Source organism: Primulina huaijiensis, chromosome 1 (assembly GCF_012295235.1).
Source record: "Primulina huaijiensis isolate GDHJ02 chromosome 1, ASM1229523v2, whole genome shotgun sequence".
NCBI lineage: Eukaryota > Viridiplantae > Streptophyta > Magnoliopsida > Lamiales > Gesneriaceae > Primulina > Primulina huaijiensis.
Genome location: NC_133306.1, coordinates 19061774 through 19073191, shown reverse-complemented (window position 1 = coordinate 19073191; position 11418 = coordinate 19061774). Strand labels below are relative to the sequence as shown.

The 11418-nt window shown below is 38.4% G+C and overlaps 2 protein-coding genes across 2 annotated transcripts; both read right to left on the bottom strand.

The window, feature by feature from the left end:
• Nucleotides 1-3880: 3880 nt before the first annotated feature.
• LOC140972057 (uncharacterized) lies at nt 3881-5160 on the bottom strand. The gene is made up of 3 exons (XM_073434530.1): nt 4918-5160; nt 4096-4215; nt 3881-4018 (listed from the first exon to the last, which is right to left on the bottom strand). Exons 1-3 carry the CDS (start codon nt 5158-5160, stop codon nt 3881-3883), a joined length of 501 nt encoding a protein of 166 aa, XP_073290631.1.
• Nucleotides 5161-10470: 5310 nt separating this feature from the next.
• LOC140972045 (uncharacterized) lies at nt 10471-11079 on the bottom strand. Its single transcript, XM_073434522.1, has one exon. The coding sequence runs from the start codon at nt 11077-11079 to the stop codon at nt 10471-10473; it is 609 nt and encodes a 202-aa protein (XP_073290623.1).
• Between the last annotated feature and the right edge of the window lie 339 nt (nt 11080-11418).

Genomic DNA, 11418 nt, shown 5'->3' with positions numbered 1-11418 from the left:
GGCAAAGATCGTGCCACCTGCCGCTGCATCCACTTTTGTCCGTGTCTGACCATTCAACCCGTTATAGAAAAACTCAATCTGTACCCAGTCTTCAAAACCATGATTCGGGCACCTTCGCAACAACTCTTTGTACCTTTCCCATGCCTCATAGAGCTTCTCAAAGTCAGTCTACCTGAAAGTACTGATCTCAATCTTCAACTGTGCAGACTTTGCAGGGGGAAAATATTTAGACAGAAACTTTGTTGCCAACTCTTGCCACGTTGTGATGCTCCCCAGCGGCAGTGATTGAAGCCATCCTCTTGCTTGGTCTCGAGAGAAAACGGAAACAAACGCAGTCTAATAACATCATCAGGAACATTATTAATTTTTACCGTATCCGTGATCTCCAAGAAAGTCCTCAAATGAACGTGAGGATCCGCAGTGGCAGTTCCCGCAAATTGGTTCTGTTGAACCATATTTATTAGTGCAGGCTTCAACTCGAAATTGTTGGCATTTATGGTCCCCCTAGCAATGCCAGAGTAATGTGTGTTGATCACTGGTATGAAGTGATCTCGGATAGGTATAGCGTCTGGCGGGTTATATCTCGCGTCCTCTCTGTTTTCAGCCATTGCTTGGATTTCTTCCTTTCTCGCTTTTCTTAGTCTTCTCGCAGTTCTTTTGATCTCCGGATAAAAAATAAGCAAATCAGGGTCGTGCGATCTTAGCATGCACTGCAAAACAGAAAAATATTATAACTTAACAAAATAAATAAATAAAATAAAATCTAAATTAAAGTCAGGACTACTTAGTAACGATATTAATATGCAATTAAATAGTTTACTCCCCCGGCAACGGCGCCAAAAACTTGTTGCGTATTTTCACTGCCGCAAGTGTACGATGTCAAGTTTTAGTACTGGTTTGAGTACAGATATCGATCCCACGAGGAGTAGTTATTTAAAATTGTATATTAAGTACCATAATTGACATAGTTCGACTTTATTTAGAAAACTCAAATAGTTGGTTTATAATCAATTCAGATAAAATAGCGAATTATGTAAATCTTATGCACACAGTCAAGATTCAGTGAGTAAAGCAATCTAGAGATATGATTTCGTCGTGTCTCCCCTATGATAAATTAAAATTGACTAACATATTATTAAATTGCACCATGTTTATTAACCAAAAACTCGTGATTTTCCTATTCTCTTTTTCAAGTGATAAATAGAACTGTATTACCTATTACTGATTTTAATATGTCTATTCAAAATCATGTAATAAATAATAAATGCAAACAGGGTTTTTTTTACGGATTCACCAGATTTATACGTCTTTTGCACATTATAAACCTCTGACGATGTGATTTCTCATGTCCTAATTTCAATCCCCTCTCTCGAGTGTTTGATCTTAATTATTTAATCAATCGAATTATGGCCAGTAATCCAAAAGCATTAAAATCAAGAAATCACAAATAAACAAGATGAATTAATTCAATGATTATTCAATACGTCAATAACATAAGTTCGATCACGACTACGTCAATCTCTAAGAAAATAAAACTAGTTCATACTCAAATCTAAATCACAACAAAACCTGTTTGTAATCATTAAAACGTAAAAGTAAATAACCGAATTAGAAACGTGTTGAGGAGAGATGAAAGTGCGTCTCCGTGTCCGGATTCAGCGTCTTCTATCTCCGTTCTTCGCGTTCCGTCGTCCGTGTGCTTTAACTTTTTCGCCCCTTCCATCTCCTGTTGTCGGCTGCTTCTCCAATTTTTCCCAGACCCTCTTTTTAAAGCCCGCGACTAAACCCTACAGACTTTGGAATTCGCGTCGCGCGCATATGCGCGCCCTAAACTCACGCATATGCTCGAGACCTTCTGTGTATGAGTTTCTTCTCTCGCGCATATGCGCGCCCAAGCGCTAGACTCTCTGGAGTATGCATCTGCTTTCCTTTCTTGCACGCATATGCGCGACCTAGACCCGCGCATATGCGCGGACCTTTCTGTTTTGCTTTGTCTTCCGCAATTTTGCGCGCATATGCGCGCCTATGAGTCGCGCATATGCGCGGGTCTTTCTGTCTTCAGAGAAGGGCCATTTTCACAGTTTTCTTCTAAGCGCCATTTTTTATTCCTTTTTACGCCTATGTTGTAGCTTTACCTATATTCCTGAAAGTACATCAAAGATAACAAAGACGCGTAATTCCGCCCAAGAAAACTAACAATCTATATGAATTATAAGGATAATTTAAGTGCACAAAATGCACTTATCAAAGATCTTCAATTGGAGGTCGCGAAAGGCTACCATCGACATATCCAAGCTTATTTTTGGATTTCAAAGCCATTCACATAGCATGATTCCAGGTATTATAATTCGTACATCTAAGGGCATGGAACACCAGATTCAATCCTGGATGATCAGCATTGTGCAAATAGAACGAGCTGCTTGAATCCTCCATCGATGCTCGAGCAGCAGTCTGATTACTCGAAGCTTGACCACCTTATGCCATGGAAGAGTTTGGAGCGGATTATTGCTCTGATAACATTTCAGATTTGTAGAGAATTTGAATAAAGTGAATCTATCATAACCGCAATGCGGAAGTGTTTACAAAGCGTAGCCCCTAACTTGTATTTATACTAGAATGGAGTTGACTCAAAAGAAATAACAACTTGGTAAAAACGTGTTTCTACAAAAGCTCACTTCTAATATTGGAGGAAAGAACCACCGATAGGTTTATGCCTCCCACTTCGAGAAAAGGCGTTCTATTTGCTTCAAATCCATAATTTCATAGCTGACTGGTTCCTCATTCGAAGTACCTTTTCAAATCAAGTCCTTCACTACATTGGTAATCAAAGTTTCATATTTGTTAAAAATTTTGATGGGTTTTGAATGAAGACTATGATTTTAGGGATTCATTTTTGATTGAGAATTGGAGATAAAAGCTTAATAAAGGGTGGAACAGAATAAGAGAGATTGAAGCAAAGTAGGAAATGGTTAAAGCCGTAGTGAATAACCAACGACTCGACTGCTTAATAAAATTTTCTCCTTGTTCATGTCCTCATTATTAGCGATGTGAGTATTCATGATGTTTTAATTTTATTTTCCTGGTGATTGTCTTCCAAAGCTTCGTTCATTGTTGATTTTACCTACGCAACGGGGAGACTCAGAATCAAGGCACCAACCATTATAAGGTACAAAATTCAAATTCATACCACAGTCAAATTTTCTGAATCTGTCAATATTTTGGATTTTGGCAAGGTTGTAAATGGCGGGAGTCGATGGCGGGGTGGTCCTCGGCCCCTTAGGCGGTGCCCAGGCAGTTGAATTTTTTCAAGTAATTTTTTATAGATAATCATATATAATTATGCAATATAATCACAAATAGTCATCATTTTTTATGTAAGATGTATAATTAAATAATGTTTAAGGACAAAAAAGCTTCATATAATATAGTATCATCTAGATAATGTGTAAATAAATATATAAATGCAAACTAACAAGATAATTAATTAAGATTCATCATCATATTAATGCTATTATGCTAAAAAAGTAATATAATTACATTTACCAAAAAACTAAGTTTAAATTTCAAAGTTTCAATCCATTATCCATCATTAGAACAAGTACTAGACTAAACATAACTAATCTTCCAAATCATCTACATATGCACCATCTACTACATCCATGATCCTCTCATCATCGGACTCAAAATCGACATCTTCTTCATTCTCCTCCTCCAATGTATCTAAATCTTCGTCAAGTTCTCTAATGGGGATGTTCCTTGCACTCCTCCTTGGTTGTAGCGCTTCATCCGATCCCGAGGCCTCCACTACCATTTTCCAAGTAAGTCCTGAACCCGGCTCGACCTCATCTTCATCACCATCATCAACAAGCCAACCTTGAGCTTAAGTAGCTTGAGAGGATAGAAGCAAATCTCCACCCATTTTTCTTTTACTCTTCTTCTTAAGATTGGCATTGAATTTGACATACACAAGATCATTCAATCTTGATGTCTCAAGCTTATTCCTCTTCTTAGTATGCATCTAAAAATTTATAGCCATTGTTATTAATAAAAAAAATGATATATAACATAATTTATGAATTAGTTCTCAATATTTACCCCTTCAAATTGACTCCAATTTCTTTCACACTCCGATAAACTACTTGTCAAAGAGAGAAATCTCATTGCCATTTTTTTACAAGTTTGGAGTGTCACCACCATAATTGGACCACCATCCAACTTAAAAAAGCAAAGAGAAAAAAAAATTTAAACCAAATATGGGTAAAAAAAATACATGTACTGGCATGAATAAAATATAAAGGAAAAAATTTTTACCCGGGTCAAAGTCATGGTACCCATCCACCGAGACCGCCATTTTTCTTCCAAAGTTTCCAGATTTACTTTTATACTTCAACAATTCATAATTAGCAATGGTAGATTGCATGTCCTCGTCAGTGGGAAAAATTATCTCAACACCATTCAAAAACTCATTCATAATATTGGTGTCATTTGATATGCTTATATCTTTGAAGTAAAAAAATGGATTCAATAAGTAAGCGACATAATGCAAAGGACTATCAAGTCTGTCCTTAGACTTCTCATCAATAATCTTCAAAATAGGGATGACATTTTTCTCTTTTTTGAAAGACTTTATAATGTCTTGTTTGGCTTGTTTAAGACACCCAATAAAAATGACATTGAGGGCTTCTTGTCACCATCAACATGACGTAAAACTTTCACTAAAAGGGTGATAACATTCAAAGCCAAAGAAACTCTATTCCAAAAAGATATACTTGTTATCGTCGCTTCCGCGGCTTTCCCCTTCACACTACTCCTTAACTTTGTTTTGCTTCATTCATCGGATGTAAACATGAGTCTCAATTGATCTTTCTTATCTTTGAGACTTTCCAAAGTAAAAAATGAAGTAGCAAATCTAGTCACCCCGGACCTCACAATATCACTCTTCTTGGTATATTTCCTCATAATAGCCAAAGTCCTATGATGTGCATAGATGAATATAGTCAAGGTATTTGCTTTCTCAAGCATTCCGCTAAACTTGAGTAGTTTTCCAATTGCTTCGAGCATGAGGTTGATTGTATGAGTCGCACAAGAGGTCCAAAAATTTTGAGGTTTTGTAACCTTCAATAAATCCGCCGCCACCATATTGTTTGTGGCATTGTCCATCACTACTTGAACAACAAGTTGCGGGCCAATCTAAATGATAATTTTTCAACAAACTCAAATATATAAACCTCGGTGTGTGCCTCCATTGATTCTTCAATAGAACCATGAAATGAAGTGCCTAGCTTGCAATCAACACATATATTCATAATGTTTCTCTTGTTGCGATCGGTCCATGCAATGGTCATTATTGAACATCCATTTTTTCATCCACTCTTCTTCATGTTTTTTTAGAGAAAATTTGGTCCTCTCAACTTCTTGTTTCAAAAGTGACTCTTTTAAAAGATATTGACTTGCAGGTTTGTAGCTCGGACTGAATTGTCCAGTCGCCTCTACAAGTTGTCTAAAACTTTGATTGTCAATTGAATGAAAAGGAACCCCCGTTTTGTATATCCATCTAGCAACATACTCATGCACATCATTTGTAAACTTTAACTTCAAGGCATCATTTATTTTTTGTTGTCTTGCCTTTGTTGGATCGATTGCGGATGTCCACTTATCAATAGGCTCGAGGTTTTTTGGCTTCTTTTTTGAATTATCTCCCACCACTTGACAATCACCATCATCTTCATCAACACCTATGTTCACCTCCGCCCTTTATTCTTCTAGTTCTTCCACCCTTTGTCGCTTTTTATTCTTGCTATGTTCAAGATAGTATCTCACTCTTTTTTTTGTCCTCATCGGATGCTTTAGGACATGCTTCAACTGATCCTACAATACCCGCAATATGATGCTTCATCCTATAAATGCCTTCTTTAATAATCTTCTTACACAACTTCCATGTGATTCAATCCCTTTTCTCTTTATTGTACAACACCACATATTCCCAAACAATATCATTAGACTTTGGCTTAAATTCCAACTCCGGTTTATCATTTTCCGCCATTAGTCTTCAACAATAAATCAATAATTATAGGAAAAAAATTTGATTTTTAAAATCACAAAATCTGAAATATTATAAAAAAAATATGATAAATAATAAATATGCAATGCCTAACCTAAATATTTTGGTTGCTGGCTACGGCGGCTAATAGTGTGTGGTGGGTTTAGTGATTGCGATTTGAGAGTTGAGAGTACCAAAAGTAAAAAAATAATCGGCTAGTTACAACATTAGATTTGTTTCCATAATTGGTTAAGTCATTCTATCAGTAAATCCAATAATCAGATAATTTTCAGATAACACAAACAAAAATATTCCGGCCATTGAAGGTCAATGTCAACGACATTTATTGTTGCATACTATATTTAGAATAAAATGAATGATATGTGACACACAATACTATTTTTGTTATGGTTTTGGTACGACTAAATTATATCCGTTTAAATCTTAACATTGAAAATCATTTATAAAATATCTTTTAGATAATACATTCTGGAAACAAAAGAAGGTGACAAATTAAGGTGTTGTCCTTCCTTTTCATTGATTCAACGAAATATTTATACAAAGAAGACAAAGCCAAAAAAATCCCAAGTTCCCTAAAAAATCCCATGATCCACGGCTATTCTTTGGAAGGAAATAATATCATATAATAAAGCAATCACCTAGATATAGTCTATCTTTAAATCAAGAAATAAACCCCCGTAACACCCCCCTCAAGTTGGAGCATGTAAGTCTAAAATGCCCAACTTGTCAAGAAGAGAATCGAAATGCTTCTTTCCCAAAGCCTTGGTAAAAATGTCCGCCAGTTGAACCGTAGTTGGTACATAGGACGGAGTAATAAGACCATCTTGGATCGCATCCCGCACGAAATGACAGTCCACTTCGATGTGTTTTGTGCGTTCGTGAAATACCGGATTCTGCGCGATATGCAATGCAGACTGACTATCACAGAAAAGAGGAATCGCTGTTGGATGATGAACACCCAAACTCAAAAGTAAACTCTTCAACCATTTTAGTTCAGAGGTAAGAAATGCCATAGAACGATATTCGGCCTCGGCAGAAGAGCGAGCGACAGTATGTTGCTTCTTAGTTTTCTATGAAATTGACGAATGTTCCAAAAACACAAACCAACTAGTGAGAGAACGCCTTGTAAGAGGACATGCTGCCCAATCCGAGTCACACCAACCTGTCAAAGACAATTCACTGTCGGAACGTAATAGAATGTCTTGACCCGGAGATTTCTTTAAATAACGAACAACTCGTAATGCAGCATCCCAATGTTCATGTCTTGGTGTCTGCATGAATTGCGATAGAACATGAACCGAGTATGCCAAGTCAGGGCGGGTAACTGCCAAATAAATAAGATGCCCAAGTAGACGTCTATAGGGCTCGGGATCCGAGAGATACGGTCCTGTGGCACGCGCCAACTGATGGTTCTGTTCGATCGGAAATGAGACCGGCTTTGAGCTCAACAATCCAGCCTCTGAAATAATATCTAGGGCATATTTTCTTTGACATAAAAACAGCCCTGAAGAGCTTCTAGCCACCTCAATGCCAAGAAAATACTTAAGCACACCAAGATCCTTCGTATAAAAACATTTGTTCAAATAGGCTTTAAAACGCGTCACTGCAGCGGAATCATTACCCGCAATTACCAAATCATCAACATACACTAGTACATTAATCTGCACAGGACCTTTAGTATAAGTAAATAGGGAATAATCGGAGTAGGATTGAAGAAAACCATACCCCTTTAAAGCTATCACAAGCTTTGCAAACCAACATCGAGGAGCCTGTCGCAAGTCATACAACGACTTACGTAAACGACAGACTAAATTGGAATATGTAGAACTAAAACCAGGGGGAAGCTTCATATATACCTCTTCATCTAAATCACCGTGAAGAAAGGCATTATGTACATCCATCTGATGCAACTCCCAATGCTTTGATGCTGCAATAGCCAGGAAAGTGCGAACTGTCACCATTTTTGCTACTGGAGCAAATGTCTCATTATAATCAATTCCTTCAACTTGATGATTACCAAGGACAACTAATCTGGCCTTTAATCTCTCAATGCTACCATCGGAGTTGTATTTGATTTTGTACACCCATTTACTGCTGAGAGCTTTCTTGCCAGGAGGTAATTTTTCCATAGTCCAAGTGCCATTATCCTCCAAAGCACGAATTTTTTGTTGCATGGCAGTGCACCAGCCAACATCTTTTGCAGCCTCTTTAAAGGATCGTGGCTCAACACCTGCAGTTATAGTTGCGAGAAAATTCCGATGTTTCACCGTAAATTTGTCACAACTAACATAATGTGCTATAGGAAACGGCGTACCTGAGGGAGTGTGAGATTGCGGATTAGGTGGAGCAAGGGATGTACCTTTTGTGATAACCGTATGTGTCACGAAGTCACGTAATTTTACCGATGGGAACTTCTCCCGAAATACACGGCCCAAGTATGTTTCCCCCGAGTCTACGAGGGCTTCATCAAACCCCTCGCTGTCCGTGGAGATAGTCGCCATAGGAGGAGAATCCCGAGTGTTTGGAGCAACGATTGCATCCTCAGGCGTCGGGTCGTTCATATCGCCAATAAACTCTTCAGTAGAAGGAACATCACGCTCACGGGTAGGAGCAATATTTGTGACGTTCATATTAAAGAAAGGAAAGACATCCTCATAAAACTTCACATCCCTCGACACAAAGAATTCCTTTGTTTCAAGATCGAATAAACTCCATCCCTTCTTACCGAATGGATATCCCACAAAAACACATTTACGACTTCGACTTGCAAACTTATCACCTTTAGCTCGTTGATTATGAGAGAAAACTAAACAGCCAACAATGCGCAAGTCGTCAAAAGAAGGTGCACAACCAAAAAGAATTTCATAAGGAGTCTTGTTGTAAATAACCGTGGATGGAGTTCGATTTATCAGGTGGGCAGCGGCCAAAACACATTCCCCCCGAAAGAAAATTGGCAAGCCTCCTTGAAATCGCAATGCACGAGCAACATTCAAAATATGTTTATGTTTCCTTTCAACTCTTCCATTTTGTTGAGGAATACCCACACAAGAAGTTTGAAATAAAATTCCAGTCGCCACAAAATAATCTTTCATGCAGTTAAACTCTGTTCCATTGTCACTACGTACAATTTTCAACTTTTGAGAGAAGTGTCGTTCAATCATTGCAAGAAAGGACATAAACATCTGAAAAAATTCTCGTTTATCAATTAATAAATAAGCCCACATAGCACGAGAATAATCATCGACCAAGGTTAAAAAGTAGCGAGTGCCACAAGAAGAGAGTTCATCATATAGACCCCATAAATCACAATGTATTAACTCAACAATCCGAGTGGACTTATTTTCACTTAAAGGAAAACTATTTCTAGGATGTTTAGCACGATGACAGACTTCACATCCGGTATCCAAATGTCCCCTAGAATCATGGAAAAAAGGAAGTAACTTCACTACTTTCTCGGAGGGATGATCCAAACGACGATGCCAGAGCTCCAAAGACTTCGAACTAGCAGCTGAAACCGTTTGCACCTTTAATCCGTGCCGGAGATAGTAAAGTCCATCCCGTCGCTCACCCGTGCCAATCACCTCCCTCGAACGTTGGTCCTGTATAGCACACAAGTTAGAATTAAATTGTACAAAACAATTTAGATCATCGTTCAATTTTGATACCGAAATTAAATTGCAGTGTAGTTTAGGAACAAAAAGAACATGTTGGAGCACTATTGTGTCCGTTAGTCTCACTACACCCTCCTTAGTAGCAGCCACCGTTTGACCATCCGGAAGACCCACGGGACATGGAGAAACCGCTTTAATATTCAACAAACAAGATTCATCATCGGTAACATGATGAGAGCAGCCGGTATCAATTATCCAATCATTCATTCCCAACTTACCATGCAGCCTGTTAGAAGAAGTAGAAGAGGAACCAAACGTGGCCGATAATGCAGCCCATTGTTCGGCAGTAAAGCTCGGAATGGTTTGCACAACAGGAGTGGGGATCGACTTTTCAGAAGGTGTACTATGATTAACATCGGGTGTGGTAGCATTAGCACGTACTCCATTACGACCACGACCTGCTGAAATTTTTTTTGACGAAGTGGTTGGTTTGCCCTTCAAGTTGCCTTTTCCCTCAAGATTAGATCCATATTTTTCCAAGTACCAATCTGGAGTACCATGGATGTCAAAGCATGTAGCAATATCATGACCTGATTTGTGACAGTGAGAACAAATCAAGGACGCCTTCTCTGTTCTATCAAGATGCGGTTTGGATCTAGTATCCATACGTACAACAAAACCTATGGCATCGGGTTTCTCTTCAATGGAGCGTGTGATCCCGAACTCGCTCATCTTGAGCGATTTGTTGGAATGCCCGATTCAATGTAGGGAGAGGATCTTGTGACAAAAGAGTCGTCCTCAATTGGCATAATAATCGGAACACATGCCAAGAAGAAATTGGTGCAACCTATCATCGGCAAGCCTTTTTTCATGTTGTTTACCAACCTCACAAGTACATTTACCACACTTGCAAGAAATCAAAGGCTCATGTTTATCGAGTTCATCCCACAAAACATTCAATTTACTGAAATAAATAGCAACATGCATAAGTTTTGTTTGCTCACAACTATTAACATCCCCTTTAAGTTGGTGAATACGCGGAACGTTCACAATCGAGAATCGTTCGTGCAAGTCATCCCATAAACGTTTAGCATCATCATAATTCGAGAGCATAGAACGTACCTCTGGGTCAATCGTATTCGTGAGCCATGAGACTAGCATGCATTGGATCGTGACCCAATCATCTTTCGTACAAGGGGGGATGAGGTCTGTGATTGTTCCATTAAGAAAACCAAATTTGCGTCGAGAGGAAAGAGCGACGCGAATAGCATGAGACCAATCATCAAAATTGTCAAGCTTCAAACGAATGGGAGTAATAAAGTCGCCAGGGCGATCTTGTGGCCCTAAGTAGAATGGCGAACTGGGATCAATCTTTGCCGGTGGTAGAAGTGTGGCTCCTTCAGCCATGGTTAAGAAAACAAGAGAAATCATTTTCTGAAGCAACCTAAACCTAGCTCTGATACCATGACAAATTAAGATGTTGTTCTTCTTTTTCATTGATTCAACAAAATATTTATACAAAGAAGACAAAGCCAAAAAAATCCCAAGTTCCCTAAAAAATCCCATGATCCACGGCTATTCTTTGGAAGGAAATAATATCATATAATAAAGCAAGCACCTAGATATGGTCTATCCTTAAATCAAGGAATAAACCCTCGTAACAGAAGGTGATACGTAAAAAGATTTCAGTCTTTTATCGTAAAGCCAATGGACATATCTTTTTTGGGTCACAGCGTCTTTTATGTG

Coding starts and splice junctions, on each gene's coding strand:
- LOC140972057 (XM_073434530.1), bottom strand. CDS start 5,160: ATGGACAATGCCACAAACAATATGGTGGCGGCGGATTTATTGAAGGTT. Junction 4,216..4,917: donor GTGATATTGTGAGGTCCGGG/GTGACTAGATTT, acceptor TGCTTTTTTAAG/TTGGATGGTGGTCCAATTAT. Junction 4,019..4,095: donor ATTGGAGTCAATTTGAAGGG/GTAAATATTGAG, acceptor ATAAATTTTTAG/ATGCATACTAAGAAGAGGAA.
- LOC140972045 (XM_073434522.1), bottom strand. CDS start 11,079: ATGGCTGAAGGAGCCACACTTCTACCACCGGCAAAGATTGATCCCAGT.